The sequence below is a fragment of the Piliocolobus tephrosceles genome, chromosome X (genome assembly GCF_002776525.5).
Source record: "Piliocolobus tephrosceles isolate RC106 chromosome X, ASM277652v3, whole genome shotgun sequence".
Lineage (NCBI taxonomy): Eukaryota > Metazoa > Chordata > Mammalia > Primates > Cercopithecidae > Piliocolobus > Piliocolobus tephrosceles.
The window spans coordinates 67,519,831-67,536,837 of record NC_045455.1 but is presented as its reverse complement, the minus strand read 5'-3'; the positions used below and the strand labels follow the sequence as shown (position 1 = coordinate 67,536,837).

At 43.0% G+C, this 17,007-nt stretch overlaps 1 protein-coding gene across 5 annotated transcripts in view; it reads right to left on the bottom strand.

The window, feature by feature from the left end:
• RCBTB1 (RCC1 and BTB domain containing protein 1) overlaps positions 1-17,007 on the bottom strand; it is a 54,255-nt gene that overhangs the window by 16,721 nt on the left and 20,527 nt on the right. For all 5 annotated transcript variants that reach the window (XM_023187309.3, XM_023187312.3, XM_023187311.3 and 2 more), the window contains 5 exons: positions 12,429-12,595; positions 8,400-8,558; positions 5,049-5,156; positions 4,511-4,653; positions 2,702-2,892 (listed from right to left, as the gene is read on the bottom strand). In XM_023187309.3, coding sequence (XP_023043077.1) covers positions 2,702-2,892; positions 4,511-4,653; positions 5,049-5,156; positions 8,400-8,558; positions 12,429-12,595 — 768 coding nt within the window. The remainder of the gene's footprint in view (positions 1-2,701; positions 2,893-4,510; positions 4,654-5,048; positions 5,157-8,399; positions 8,559-12,428; positions 12,596-17,007) is intronic.

Here is a 17,007-nt window from a genome sequence, read left to right as displayed (position 1 = left end):
AGGTGGAGCTCAGGCGGTAATGTGAGTGATGGGGAGCAGCTGTAAATACAGATGCAGCTTTGCTCACTGCCACTCATGTCCTGCTGTGCAACCCAGTTAATAACAGGCCACGGACCACTACAGGCATACGGCCCGGGGTTTGGGGACCCCCAATCTAGGAGGATATATTCAATGACCATATTTTTCCCAAACTTAACATTTAAATTGTTAGGACATTTGTTCTGAAAAGAATGCCTATGCCATTGTAAGACATAAGAAGTGGGGGAAGCCTTTTATAACAAGTCCAGGTTAAGTAGTACATATAAATCTGAGGATGTGTACAGAAGTGCTTTAGCTGGGTGTGCTATACACGTGCGATTCTAGCCAAATAGCCCCATTCAGCAAACCAATTATTATCCAATCACAATACTCACTGCAAAAAAAAAAAAAACTCTATTATCCCTAAAGAACATGCAAAATGAAGTGAAAGGGAGTGTTTGATTGATTTCACTTTAAGGCAAGCTTAACTCTTCCTAAGCATCCTTTTGCCCCCATGCCCATGACTGGTCACCTAATGATGGGACAACTCCACCTGTCTAACACACCTAAGCATGACATGTTTTAGAAAATTAACCTTCAGTATCAATTGCTAAGCAACCCAAACACCTTAACTGCCAAGAACTACATTAACTTTCAAGCACAGAGCATCATGACCCACTTATTCCCTCTGCTTATAAATAAAAGAACAACTTAAAAGAAGTATGCTAGCAAAAAGGCAAAAACAAACAAGAAATAAAAGAAAAAGATTAAAGTCACCTTGTAAATAGCTACTCAGCTTTAAGACATCCTAGCTTTTTCAGTCAATAGTGGACTCTTAAAGAAGACAATATGCAGAAAAGGTACGGATTATGTAACCAAAGATCACCCCAAATTCTACTACCCTTTATAATACCTCTGTTTTGATGCCCTTCTGAAATAAAAGAATTTGAAATCAGTTGAAAGACAAAGATAGAAAGAAGATGGGGTTAATGTGTCACCTTAAAAACCACAAGTTGTTCGCTTTTTTTATTGAGACAGGGTCTTGCTCTGTCACCTAGGCTGGAGTGCAGTGGTGCGATCACAGCTCACTGCAGCCTTGACCTCCCAGGCTCAAGCAATTCTCCACCTCAGTCTCCTGAGTAGCTGGCACTACAGGCACACACCACTACTCCTGGTTATTTTTTGCAGAGATGGGGTTTCGCCATGTTGCCCAGGCTGGTCTAAAACTCCTGGGCTCAAGCAATCCACCCGCCTTGGCCTCCCAAAGTGCTGAGATCACAGGTGTGAGCCACCACACCCAGCCAGTTCTTCACTTTTTTGAAAGTTCATTTTTGGACCGGGCATGGTGGCTCACGCCTGTAATCCCAGCACTTTGGGAGGTTGAGGTGGGCGGATCACAAGGTCAGGAGTTCCAGACCAGCCTGATTAACATGATGAAACCCTGTCTCTACCAAAAATATAAAAAAATTAGCCGGGCATTGTGGCAAACTCCTGTAATCCCAGCTACTCAGGAGGCTGAGACAGGAGAACTGCTTGAATCTGGGATGTAGAGGTTATAGTAAGCCGAGATCCCGCCATTGCACTCCAGCCTGGGCAACAGAGTGAGACTCTGTCTCAAAAAAAAAAAAAGAAAAAAAAGAAAGTTCATTTTTGATTGGTATTATATCAAGTTCTGTAAGAAATCTAGTATAACAGAAGTGCTTAAGAACAGGTTACCTAAATACTTATACATGAACATTCATAACAGCACTGCCCATGAGAGTCAAAGGTGGGAACAACCCACATATCCATCAACAGTTAAATGACACAAAATATGGTGTGTATATATATAATGGAATATTATTCAGTCATAAAAGGGAATGAAATATGGAGACATATTACAACATCAATGGGCCTCAAAAACATTAAGTAAAAGAAGCCAGACACATGGGTCACACATTGTATGCTTCCACTTATATGTACTATCCAGAGTCGGTAAACCCATAGAAACAAAAAGCAAACTGGTGGTTGCTAGGGGCTGGGGGGAAGGGAGAATGGAGTGTGACAAATTAACATATAAGGGCTTTCTTTTGGGGTGATGAAAACATTTTAGAATTTGACATAAAAGGTGGATGCAGGCCAGGTGCGGTGGCAGGTGGGTCACGTGAGGTCAGGCGTTCGAGAACAATCTGGCTAACACGGTGAAACCCCACCTCTACTAAAAATACAAAATTTAGCTGGGTGTGGTGGCAGGTGCCTGTAGTCTTAGCTACTTGGGAGGCTGAGGCAGAAGAATCACTTGAACTCGGGAGGTGGAGGTTGCAGTGATCTGAGACTGCGCCACTGCACTCCAGCCTGGGCAACAGAACGAGACTCTGCCTCAAAAAAAAAAAAAAGGTGGATGTACAACATTATGAATGTTCTAAATGCAACTAAACTGTACCCTTCACAATGGTTAATTGCATGTTATGCAAATTTGATATCAATTGAAATAAAAGCACTTATGAGAGAAAATTTAAAGTTCACGGTAATACTTTATAATATATGAATACATTTGATTGTGCATATCTAATTTGAGCGAAGCTATGAAAGCTAATAGAGAATAAAACATTCTAAGAGATCCCAAAACCAGCAAAGACACGGGAAAACTGGTCACTTGGTAGTACCATTCTTCCTGGGTGGAGGTGGCCTTACACTTTCTTACCCACAGACAGGAGGCGCCACGAGACGGCGGGAGTGGCAAAGCAGGCAAACACGTCATCGGTGCAGGAGAAGTGGGTGAGGTGAGGGAGGATCACGGACTGACCCCGGCACTGGCCCCACATGTACACGTGCCCACCCTGCGTCTTGGCTGCAGACGTGTGGGCAGAGTGACAGGCTGCAATCTCTACCACCCTGAAAAGTTTTAAGAAAAATGCATGTCACTTCATGAACACAGAAGCCCACAGCAGACCACACAAGGCAATTTAAAAGTTCATGCTTGCAACACCTCAGAAAACAACAGTCCAGGTTCCAGATACACTAGCTGCCAAGTCACACAAACAAAAGCAACAGATCAGGGCAAGAGCACTGTTCTCCTTTCCCAAATGGCCACTTCTCGTCCTCAGCTACTGTGAGTTAGGATAGATCACACAGACCGCCGAGCAAAACTTGGAAAACAGACTAGCAAATCCAAGCAAACGAGGAAAGTGGACACTGACAAAATGCCCTAACAAATGTGATGGCTTAAATGCCATTTTTTTTTTTTTTTTTTTTGAGACAGGATCTCACTCTGTCACCCAGGCTGGAGTACAGTGGCATGACCATGGCTCATTGCAGCCTCGACTTCCCAGGCTCAAGCAATCCTCCCACCTCAGCCTCCCAGACCATAGCTGCACCACCACACCCGGCTAATTTTTGTATTTTTTATAGAGACAGGGTCTCGCTATGTTGCCAAGGCTGGTCACCAACTCCTGGGCTCAAGTGATCCTCTGCCTACGCCTCCCAAAGTGCTGGTATTACAGGTGTGCGCCATTGTGTCTGGCCCATTTCTTTATAAATGTAACTTTTTCTCTCATCTCCTACCAGAGCTCAGAACACTCACTGGGCTGATAAGCATTGGCTGAGGGGTCACAGACTCTGAACGTTCCAATCCAAAGGAAAACAAGCCAAACTTACTATATTTCTTAGTAGTATGTTTCTTGGGTTAGGTCCCCTAATCAGAAGTCAGCACTCCAGGACATAGAAGGTAAGATCTTACAATTAGGCTGAACAACATCAAGCATCTATTCCAGTAACACATATTACATCAAAGCAATATTTAAACAGATAATGTCCTTTCAAGAGCAGATTTATTTAAAAGTTGTTTTACTTGGCTCAAAGTAAAAGTTTATATTATACCGTAAACATCAACATGGCCATAGACCCTACTTGTCTTCCATACTAAAAGGGCAACAGCAAGACTGCAGTAATTATACCAAGATGCATTCACACCTATCAATCACAGGTGGTTATTTCAGAGAGCTACATAAGAATCATACCAACCTCATGTTCATTCTGGCTGCTACTCAAAACACTTTTGCATAGGCCAGGCACAGTGGGGCTCAGGCCTATAATCCCAGCACTTTGGGAGGCCGAGGTGGATAGATCACTTGAGGCCAGGAATTCAAGAGCAGCCTGGCCAACATGGCGAAACCCTATCTCTACTAAAAAATACAAAAATTAGCTGGGCATGGTGGTACACACCTGTAATCCCAGCTACTCAGGAGGCTGAGGCAAGAGAATCACTTGAACCCAGGAGGTGGAAGTTGCAGTGAGCCGAGATCGTGCCACTGCACTCCAGCCTGGGTGACAGAGACCCAAAAAGGGAAGGGAAGGGGGAAGGGGGAATGGGGAAAGGGGAAGTTTACCTCTTTCGTCCAAAATGAGAATGTTAATGGACAGAAGAATCACAAAGCCAAACACCACAGCTCTGCCACACACAGCCCCAAGGCCACATCGCACACAGTCCCAAGACATGGCACAGCCAAGTTACCTTTCTTTCTCCACCATGATGTGTGCTGGGCTTAGCAGGTTATTTTTATTGCCAGTTCCCAGCTGCCCATATGTGTTAGCTCCCCAGGCATAGAGCAAGCCCTCATCTGTTAGTGCTAGAGTATGTGCGTAGCCGCAGACAATCTGCAAGTAAATTGAAATGGTTGCCATTAGCAGGAAAACAGGAAGGGCAGGGAGAACATCTACTAAAAGGCTACAGCCAGCTTCTGCAGAATGCCCATTCATCATCAGGGATGGACTGACATTTGCTGGAACATTAAAAAAGCATTAGAAAAGCCTAAACCTTAGGCTACTGAATTTTTCCATTGTTTCTTTTAATTTGTTGAGGCTGTTTTGCCAACACCATAGTCTTGCTTCTCCTCGTGGGAAGCTAGGGAAGATATAATATTAAAGGTGGAAGATGAAGGCACAGAGTATTGCCAGAAAAGACTGACTAAAGAGTAAACCTCCAATATTTCTCCAAGTTAGAGCAGGGAAGGTAGCCAGGAAGCCACTAACTGAGAGGGCACCGCACGTACCTGGTTCACACACACGCTGTGCAAAGCGGCCACTCTCACAGGGGTCAGCTGGTTGCCATTGTTTCCCAAGCCCAGCTGACCGTTGCCATTGTAACCCCAGCCATATACCTTAGAGAGGACAGAAGGGAGAGAATGAGTTTTTTAAACTGCTGGTAAGAAGGAAGAGACAAAAAACCAGTCCATCTAAACAAATCAGATACTTCCAACACCTATATTCTACTCTATGCTCCTGCAACTGATCTCCAAACAGAAGCTGTTTTGGAGAAGGGGATGACAGAATTGGGCTCAGTTTCTACTCCATGACTTACTAGTTACATAGTCCAGGGCAAGTCACTCTTTCCTGTTTAATACAGGAGGAAGTTGAGCCTCACTAACAATTATTAAACACCTACTGTATGTCAGAACACTCTGAAAGGTACTAGTTTTTGGTCACAGTTTAACAGGCGAAATAGATACATGCAAATTTTTTGCTGATGAGTAGCAATAGATATAATCTATTTGCTACAATAGATATAATCAAGGCACTTCAGAACAGCAAGGAAGAAGGCTTTAGCTCCAGGAAGAAAGATTAAGGAAGACTTTTCAAAAAGTGGAGATTGGAGCAGAGCTGAAGGATGAAGGAGAGCAAAAACATTCCAAGCAGAAGGCATTGACTATGTTAGAAGCTAGTTTAGAAGATAAGTAGGTGGGCCTGGCTGGACACATCTGTGGTAGTAGTAGTAGAAAGACTAGAAGAAGGCCGGGTGCAGTGGCTCACGCCTGTAATCCCAGCACTTCGGGAGGTCAAGGTGGGCAGATCACAAGGTCAGGAGATCGAGACCATCCTGGCCAACATGGTGAAACCCCGTCTCTAGTAAAAATACAAAAATTAGCTGGGCGTGGTGGCATGTGCCTGTAAACCCAGCTACTCGGGAGGCTGAGGCAGGAGAATCGCTTAAACCTGGGGGGCAGAGGTTACAGTGAGCCAAGATCGGGCCACTGTATTCCAGCCTTCCAGCCTGGCAACAACAACAACAAAAAAAGACAGGAAGGAAAGGCAAGAGCTCAGAGGGAAAGTGACAAAAAACATACCAGGGAAAGTACATCTATAAATTTCTCATTGAAATATTAATTTGATTTGCATTTTTGAAAGATAATGCTGGCCACAGTATGAAAGATGATAGAGCGTATAAGGCTAGAGGCAGGAAGAACCTTTAGGAGGTCATTTCTTCTCTCGTTAGCAAATAGGTGAGTTCTGATGAGGCGCTAAACTAAGGAGTGACAGCAGGATCAAGAGAGGGAAAGAAGAGGAAAGAGGATTAAAAACAGAGGACTTCCCAGAACGCAACGGTCCCTTGGATACAGACAGTGAGAGGAGGCCCATCTGCTGAAAGTAACAGAGCTAGGCATAGTTTGACAGGAGTGTTAAAGGTTCCAAACGGCCATAGGAAAAACTACTGACCAGGAACAAAGGCCTTGCTCAAATTACAAACCCAAGATTTGTGGTGGCATCGAGACCCACAGCAATGCAGGGTGGCAGACGAAGACTGAGGCTTTTCAGGGTAACATGATGGAGGGGAAAGGGGGAATGGACTTTAGGGGCCTGGGGAGAGATGGTTAAAGGTACTTTCACCCAGTGCCAGAAATGTAACAGACATGAACTTTCTGGAGAGAAATTTGGCAATGGCTATCAATATTTTAAATGGCATACTTCTTGACCCAGAAATTCTTTGGGAATTTATTCTATAGAAATACTTGTATAAGTGTACAAAGAAACACACACAGAGAGTAACACAGAAAAACACCACAACTCTGTCTATAACAGCAAAAAATTAGAAAACTGGTACGTTCATCAGTAGAGCTCTGGATGTGGGTCATTCATGGAAGCCAATCTCAGCAGCCATAATGATGGAAAGCCGCATAAATGGTCTGACCACAGACACAGTTAAACAAAGGATGCTACACAGGGGAGCGGGAAGCAGGCTGAAGAACAGCAGAGAAAAGCCATGGTAGGTATAATCATCCCACTTTTTTAAAACAAGATAATTATACTCACCCACATATAACTGTTTAAGGAAAAAATCCAAAAAGATAAGTATGAAACTATTGACAAGATTGGGAAAAGGTATTCACCTTTTATTTTATCTGTTTCACTTCTCTTCCTTTACTTTGTTAACATAGCCATATAATAATAACCTAAAAATTAAACTTATTTTTAAAAATAAGAGAATACTGGAATGGAGGATATTCAATGGCCATCCCAAGGAATTCTGAAGTCATCTTCATGATACTGAGATTGAGTTTTAAAAAAATAAGTTAACATAAGTTAAGGTCTATGCATAAACTCTAAAGCACCCTAGCACAGGGGTCCCTAATCCCCAGGCCACGAGCCGCAGACCGGTACCAGTCCGTGCCCTGTTAGGAACTGCGCCACACAGCAGGTGGTGAATGGTGAGCAAGAGAGTATTACTGCCTGAGCTCCACCTCCTGTCAGATCAACGGCGGCATTAGATTCTCATAGCAGCATGAACCCCACTGTGAACTGCACAACAAGGCATCTAGGCTGTGCGCTCCATATGAGAATCTAACTAATGCTTGATGACCTGAAGTGGAACAGTTTCATCCCAAAACTGTGCCCCCAACACCGCCATCCGTGGAAAAATTGTCTTCCATGAAACCAGTCCCTGGTGCCAAAAAGGCTGGGGACCACTGCCCTAGCACACCAATGCATGATGCCAAAACATGTGTGTCCAGGGTCATATCTTTGTATAATTTTCATGCACTAAAATATGCATAGGTAGTAAATGGTCTGTTTAAGTGGAAGTTGCAACCAGAGATCAATTTCATAGAAATAACCATCAGCTCAAAAGTGACCACAGTAGGGGTAACTAAACGGAGAGTTGTTAAAAGTAGCTAACAACAGTCAGGACCCCACAAAAAATCTGCTTTTGCAAGTTGCTTCCTCCTGTGAACATTCAAGATACAGGTAGGTACTTCCACAAGGACTTCATCAGCTAATTTTAAAATGTACAGTTGATTTTTTTTTCATTGGAAGACAAAGGTAGGATTAAATCCTTTAATCTATTACATTAAATATCACCAACAAATACCTATAGGCATTAGGCTCTTTGGATCTTGCAAAAACTACAATTTAGACAGACAGAATCTTTACTTTCAGGTAAATCTTGGAATTTAGAAAAGTCACACTGAGCAGCAACCTCCAGCTCCTCAGTCAGTAATCAGTTAACTTTCAGTGGAGCTACCAAAACAAAGCACTCTTCCTTCTTCGATCTGATACAGTCACCTTGTGAAGAAACTCACATGTAATTGAAAAACGAGGTAGAAAGGGAAACGGGAGTGGAGACACCTCACCTCACCATTGTCCAGAACAGCCATGGATGAAGTCTGACCACAGGCAATGCCAACTACCCTCTTAATATGTAAACAGTTTGTAACTTTTCGAGGAGTTGGTTGATTTGCTGTAGAACCTGATCCCACTTGGCCACAGTTGTTATAACCCCAAGCAAATACCTACAAGAGAAAGGAAAAGGAAAGAATAGTCAGGGTGAAAATTCCACCCCAACACAAATAATCATAAAAATTAAAATCAACCTACTTAATGAGTACTTAAGATGTGCTAAATGGTTGTATATGCTTTACACATATTAACCTATTTAACCTGCCTAGTAATCCTGCAAAGTGACCCTAGAGTAGCTAGTACCCACTTTATATATCTCCATTTTATACATGGAAACTGAAACACAAGAGAGGTAAAGTGACTTGCTTGCGGTACCAAAGCTGGTAAGCAGCGCTAAGAGAATTTAACCCCAAGCAGTCCAGCTATGCTCTTAACTACCATGCTATATTCCCTCTATAATTTGTGTGTGTGTGTGTATACACACACATACACATACACACACACACATACTAATGTGGCATCAATAGGAAATGCGGTATATGCCACATAAGTATCAGTGATGTAAAAATTTTGCTCAACTCTTTGGGCACAAATATTCATTGTTTTCCATGGAAACCATTATTTTTGTTTTGTTTTGTTTTGTTTGAGAGGGAGTCTCGCTCTGTCGCCCAGACTGGAGTGAAGTGGCGTGATCTCCGCTCACTGCAAGCTCCGCCTCCCGGGTTCACGCCATTCTCCTGCCTCAGCCTCCCGAGTAGCTGGGACCACAGGCACCCACCACCACGCCCGGCTAATTTTTTGTATTTTCAGTAGAGACGGGTTTCGCGGTGTTAACCAGGATGGTCTCGATCTTCTGATCTCATGATCCGCCCACCTAGGCCTCCCAAAGTGCTGGGATTACAGGTGTGAGCCACCGCGCCCAGCCCCATGGAAACCATTCTAAACAAGACTATAAACAGAGAGATGAATTAGGGAGGGAGGTTTTGGCAGTAGAGAAAATAACTTCCTCCAACATTAGGAAAATGTCTAAGACCCCACTCCCCACCCTGCTTCACATGGCTGCAGGAGGTGGTCCACATATATACTGAGTGTGGCTTTAACGATTCTTTCTTGTCTGATGCTGGCCAAGGCAACATCAGTAGATCCCTCTGGTGAATATGTGTTACAGGTTCATCTCACAGGTACAAAACAAATAACCTGCAACACCTCCTCAAAGTATATTCACATAAATATCTACTTTAATTATGCAAATATTAAATATTCAGTATAATTATTCAAAGTACCATATGCTTAAGATTAAAATAAAGCAGGAATCCAGCCTGCATAAATGAACAAGTCTGAGCTAATTTCAGCAATCATTCTTCTGGCACTTCTCAAATAAAGCATGTTCCCTTGCAGTGCTGCTGCCTCTTGTTTAATTAGGGCTGTAGTTCTACTAACCAAGAAATGGACTAGGAAACAGTGGCTCTAGGGCATGAGGCCTGTGTGCTATGCCTGGCTCCAGCACATCCCAGTCATGAAATCTTGGTCTCCCTGAGCTTTTGGGTTTGTTCACCTATAACTTGTCCTACTTAATAAAATCTCTGTAAATATCACTGAGGAACTTCAAAGAGAGGAACAGTATGATCTAACTTGTGTTTTAGAAACCAAAGGGGACAACAAAGCAAGACTGGACAAGTGGATCAACTTAAAAGTTACGGAATAGAAGGGTCTATGGCAGTAGTCTAGGCAGGAAATGACAAGACTTGACCAAAAGCAATGGAAATGGAAAGGAACAAAATGGCATAAAAGATTAGGAGACAGAATCAATAGGATGAATGACCTTTAAGATAAGCACGAACTTGGGGGCTAAACAAGTGTTACAGTACCTACTACAAGGATGGTAAAGTTATTTTTTCCAAACTCATTACATACACTGAAAAATAAAATAGATCTTAAGGATGGGGTCACTAAAAAAAAAAAGTACAGAACACTGTCACACATCTGAGCTACAGTCTCAGCAAAGAGCATGGGACTCAGTTGCCTTAAGAATGAACTCTAGGTTGGGTGCAGTAGCTCACACCTATAATCCCAGCATTTTGGGAGGCCAAGACAGGAGGATCACTTGAGCCCAAGAGTTCAAGACCAGCCTGGGCAACATGGCCAGATTCTTGTCTCTACAAAAAAAAAAAATTTAAAGAATGAATTCTACTGCCATCAAAAGTGTAATCTTAATCACACAATACACATTATGCTAGAGAGAGAGCGCATTCCCACAAGGTTTTTAGCTATATGTGCAAGGCTACAATATTCACACCACATCAAGTACAAATATGGTCATTAAAATCAGAGGACTTTCACAATAGCCAAAAGTGGAAACAACCCAAACATCCATGAACAGATGAACAGAAAAACAAAATGTGGTTTACAGCAGGTCCTTGAAAAACGTCATTTCATTCAACATCATTTTGTTATAACACCAATGAAAAAAATGTCAATTCCCGGCCAGGGCCACTGTCTGTGGAGTCTGCATGTCCCATGTCTGTGTGGGTTTTCTCTGGGTACTCTGATTTCCTCCCAAACCCCAAAGCTGTGCAGACTAGGTTGTGTCTAAGCTGAGTACATGTCTCAATGGTTCCAGTAAGAGTGAGTGTGGGGGTATACGTGAGTGCACCCTGTGTCCTGTCCAGGGCTACTTCCCACCTCACGTCCTGCGCTGCCAGAAGAGGCTGTGGCCACCTGCAACCCTGAACTGGAACAAATGGGTTGGAAAATGAATGAATGAATACAAATTATTAGAAAATAAAAATTCACAAAGTAGGCTGATCATGGTGGCTCATGCCTGTATTCCCAGCACTTTGGGAGGCCAAGGCGGGAGGATCACCTGAGGTCAGGAGTTCGAGACCAGGCTGGCCAACAATGGTGAAACCCTGTCTCTACTAAAAATACAAAAAAATTAGCCAGGTGCCTGTAATCCCAGCTACTCGGGAGGCTGAGGCAGGAGAATCACTTGTACCCAGGAGGCGGAGGTTGCAGGGAGCCGAGATTGTACCACTGCACTCCAGCCTGGGCAAGAAGGGCAAAACTCTGAGTCAAAAAAAAAAAATTCACAAAGTAGACAATAACCATACAAATGCATTGAAATAAACAACGCAGTCAAAAACCCTCAGTGAGCTGCCACATTTGTGATCGTTTGCTTTTGAACTCTGGGGTGGTAGGAGGTGCTCCTTATAATTTCTGCTTTGCAAACATTTATTCCTTGACTTAACCCACCACCACTATGATCGCCCCCAGTCAGTGATTCACCAGAAATTGGGTAAATAATTCTCTTACTTGCTTTTAATAATCTTTGTTAAATATATGTATAGTTTGCATTTATTTCAATGTTTAATGTAGGAGGTGGTTTGGGTCTTCAGAAGTTTGGTGATGTCTTTGTGACCAGAAACATACCATAGGAACTTAACTCTTGTTTTTATCAATTAGCCAATGGTAAAACTGGTTTCATTACATGTCTTTTTGCTTAAAGTTGTAGTTTCCAAGAATCTATCGATGACATTATGTGGGCACTTACTATAGGTATCCAATGGAATATTATTCAGCCCTGAAAAGGAATGAAGAGAATCCTATCATATGGTACAAAGTGGATGAACCTTGAGGATATTATGCTAAGTGAGATAAACCAGTCACAAAAGGACAAACACTGTATAATTCCACTTACATGAGGTACCTAGAGTAATCAAACTCAAAGAGACAGAGTAGAAAGTTGTTGCCAGGGGCTAGGGGAGGACATAATGGGAGTGAACGTTTACCAGGTACAGCGCTGCAGTTTTGCAGGATGAAACAGTTCTGCGGGCGCATGATGGTGACGGTTGTACGACAAGGTGAACGTACTTAACACCACTGAACTATACACTTAAAACTGGTGAAGCTGGTAAATTTTATGTTATGTGTATTTTACTACCACTAAAAAAAAAAAGAATAAAGAATAAAAGCAGCATACGTACCTCTCCATCAGCTGCCAGAGCCATTGAATGGTGTGAGCCACAAGCCACTTCCACCACTTGCTTGATCAAGAGATTGGTACAGACCTGGATGGGAGCAATGCCTTGGTTGGTCGTCCCGTTCCCAAGCTGGCTATATCCATTGTGGCCCCATGCATAAACCACTCCATCTGTACACACAAAGCACACAAAGAATCAGCTCCAAAAAGAAACAGTAACCCTGTACTTTCCTCCCCAGAACTTCGTACAGCTCATTCTCCAGCCTTCATTTCTCTCCCATTGCCCCCTCCTCTCTATTAAGTAACCACAGACGGAGTAAGGGAGAGAGAGACAGGTGACAGAACGGGATAGACAGATGCAAAATCTTTAAAGAAAAAAACTTGGTAATAACATAGAAAGAAGATCAGTTTTGTGGTCAAAAGTCAAAGTTTACGTATACAAAAATTAGGCTTTCTAAAAACTTGGATTCATCTCAATAGCTTTTGTGACAGACACCACGCAAAAGGCAGATGATAAGAAAGCTCAATGTTAATGTTTACCATTGCTTAACCAAATACCAAGTCACGGGGAACCCACAGAGGGTGTGTGGCTACTCGCTCACCAAGTACAGGGGAAAGAGACAGACTGTTTGCAAGGGAAACAAAAGTCCCAGAGCTTCTTTCAAGCAGACTATTTTATTTTAGTGGCATGAAATCTGGCTGTTTTGTTTTTTTTTTTACATAAAGCAACCGTTTTTTATGCTCATTTATTCTGTGTCAGGAATTTGGACGGGGACAATGAAGATGGCTTGTCTTTGCTTCACAGTGTGTGTGATCTCAGGAAGATTCAAAGGCTGGGGATGCCTTGAGGGCTGGGGACTAGGAGCACCTGGAGGCATCGTCACTCACACTGCTGTGACTGTCTCTGAAAAGCATAATCAGCTTATTCTAAAGGATTCAACTCAGGAATAGCCAAATGCAGGAGACGCACAGGGCAAGGTATGTGGGGCTGAGGGGTGCATGGAGCGCCCATGCCCTCCCTGGCATGCCACCCCCTCCCGGCACCTTGATGTGCTCACCAACCCGGAAGCTCCTCTGTCTAAATTTTTTTTATAATGACTTTATCTTTTCTGAGATTCTGATGAAGACAACTTTTCCTGTGTTATCTCTTGAAGTACCATTGTTTCAGGCATTTCTTTGCACAGCACCCCTGAATGCCAAGGGCAGATCTCCTAGAGTTATGCATTCTCCTCTCATCTTTCCCATGGTAATAAAACATCCCAACCTATAAAGGATCATCTGCCTGACAACAACACTCAAGGGTGACAGCAGAAATCCAAGTATTACAGTTAGTCACTGCTGGTCACTCACAGCAGTCCCCAGGCAACCAGGGGAAAGAGACTTCTACTTATCTACTCTAGAACGAAGACAGCCCACCCAAACTCAGAGTCCTCTTTCAGGTGACATGTGGCTCACAAGAGGCATTCCCTCCTACAGAAATTATGACAGAAACCATAAATGGGAAATGTCATCCTGAGAAAGATGAGGCTTAAGACTGAAAGAAAGAGTACAAAACACAAAAACTATGATCCATTATATTGTGTTAAAGTTACAGCAGGTGAAAGAAATGTCCAAACTAATGAGTGTTTTAATTCCTGAAAACAGAAAAATAGACTTAAATAGAGAAATAGATACCTTGTTCTTGGATGGAAAAATTCAATATCATAAAGATTCTAGTTTTTCCTACATAAACGTATAAAGTTTAGCAATAAAAGCTTAAAATTACTTTCTGGAGGTAGACAAATTGATTAGAAAGTTTAATGGGAAGAATAAGCAAACAAGAATAAATAGGAAAACCCTACAAAAAAAGCAAGAAGGTAGCCAATTCTACCGTTATTAAAACCTATAACAAGTTTCTATGAGCCTGGGTGAGCCTGTAATCCCAGCACTTTGGGAGGCTGAGGCAGGTGTATTGCTTGAGGTCAGGAGTTCAAGACCAGACTGGCCAACATAGAGAAACCCCATCTCTACTAAAAAAAAAAAATACAAAAATCAGCCAGGCATGGTGGCGTGCACCTGTAATCCCAGCTACTCAAGAGGCTGAGGCACAAGAATTGTTTGAAACCAGGAGGTGGAGGCTGCAGTGAGCTGAGATTGTGCCTTGCACTCCAGCCTGGGAAAAAAGAACAAGACTCTATCTCAAAAAACAAAACAAACAAAAAAAGGTTAATTTAAAAATAACCTGTAATTCTAAATAATCTCAAAGAGAAGATGCTGAATCCATGAAACAATAGCAACAAGTTCGATATCAAGAAAGAACACTTGGAAATAAAACAATGAAAATGTTAAAAATTTGACATAAGAGTTGTAAGATAAAGTTGAAGAAGTTTCCCAGAACACAGATGGGAGAGAACATTTTTTAAAGATGAGGAAGATCAGACCAGGCATGGTGGTTCACACCTGTAATCCCAGCTCTTTTGGAAGCTGAGGTGGGAGGATTGCTTGAGCCCAGGAGGTTACAGGTGTGAGCCACCTGCTCACTCAGTGAGGCTACAGTGAGCCAAGATTGCACCACTGCACTCTAGCCTGGACAGAGAGACCCTGCCTCAAAAACAAAAAAAAGTAGGAAGATCACTCCAGAATCTCTAACTTCTTTCTAAGAAAAATTCCATAAAGGAGAATACAAAGAAGAAAATTTTTCTTTTTTTGAGATGGGGGTCTCACTCTGTCCCTCACTCTGTCACAAAGGCTGGAGTGCAGTGGCACAATCACAGCTCACTGCAACCTCAAACTCCTGGGCTCAGCCTCCTGAGTAGCTGGGACTACAGGTGTGTGCCACCATCCCCTGCCTTTTTTTTTTTTAAGAAACATGGCCTCGCTATGTTGACCAGGCTGGTCTTCAACTCCCGGCCTGGAGCAAACGTCCTGCCTCGGCTTCCCAAAGGGCTGGGATTATAGGCATGAGCCACTACACACAGCCAACAAGGGAAATTATTCATGAAATATTACAAGAAAAATTTCTAGAAATAAAGAAATTTCCAGAAATGACCAATACATTAAAAATTATACCAGAGTACAGAATCATGATTATGTCACAATACTTAAAAAAAAAAAACCTTAAAGCTTCCAAAGATGAAAAAACAGTCACATACAAAATAGCAAAAGTTGCCGAGTGTAGTGGCTCACACCTGTAATCCCAACAATTTGGGAGGCCGAGCCACAAGGATCACTTGAGCTCAGGAGTTTAAGACCAGCCTAGGCAACACAGTGAGACCTCGTCTCTACAAAAAAATTAAAAAACGAGGTGGGAGGATTGCTTGAGCCCAGGAGGTCGTGGTTGCAAGGAGCCATAATCACTCCACTGCACTCCTGCCTGGGTGACAGAGAGAGACTCTGCCTCAAAAAAAAAAAAAAAAAAATGCCGACTCGGTGGCTCATGCCTATAATCCCAGCACTTTGGGAGGCCGAGGTGGGTGGATCACCTGAGGCCGGGAGTTCGAGACCAGCCTTGTCAACATGGAGAAACCTCGTGTCTAATAAAAATACAAAAAATAGCCAGGCGTGGTGGCACATGCCTGTAATTGTACTTGGGAGGCTGAGGCATAAGAATTGCTTGAACCCAGGAAGCCGATATTACAGTGAGCCAAGATCCTGCCACTGCACTCCAGCCTGGGTGATAGAGCAACTCTGTCTCAAAAGAAAAAAAAGGAAAGAAAGAACCAGTGTGATGCCAGAAGGCATGATTACGCAAGGCAAAAGTGAGATAATCACCTCATTATGCTCAACTCCAGTTGTATTCATATCACATGATGATGCTCAGATTTGGATTTCACAGCTCTCTTGAGAAAGACACAGAGAACTTGAAGTGGATTCAGTTAGGAGTTACAGGCACTCAGAAGGCTAGATACTAAAACCTGTGACAGCATCCTAGGGAGCTGGGATTGATTTATCAGTCTAGACAAAGAAAGGCAGAGACGCAAATCGTCTCCCAAATGCTACCCTAGACATTATCCAACAAAAAGCTGAGGACCTCAGACAAAGAGAGCAAGAGTTAACGTGTCTGAAGTATAAAAGGAAGCATTTACATTATAGATAATGAACTTTCAGAGAGTGCTGGGTGCCCACAGTACAGATCAATCACACACACATACAAAATGTCTGCTCTCCCTTAGTGATCTTGAAGAGGCAGAGAAAAAAGGACAAGAACCTATCAACCCGCATCCCCAGTTCTTTCAATATGGCAACCACATGAACGTCAGGGAACAGACGAAGATTTCCCGATTCAAGATGCAAGAACTACACAAAGAAAGAAAAGCCACGTAGCATCTGAGTTTAGAAAAATGTACCAGCTGGATGCAGTGGCTCATGCCTGTAATCCCAGCACTTTGGGAAGCCAAGGTGGGCGGATCACGAGGTCAGGAGTTCGAGACCAGCCTGGCCAATATGATGAAATCCCGTCTCTACTAAAAGTACAAAAATTAGCTGGGGCATGGTGGCGTGCGTCTGTAGTCTCAGCTACTCGGGAGGCTGAGGCAGAAGAATCGCTTGAACCCAGGAGGTGGAGGTTGCAATGGGCTGAGATCATGCCACTGCACTCCAGCCTG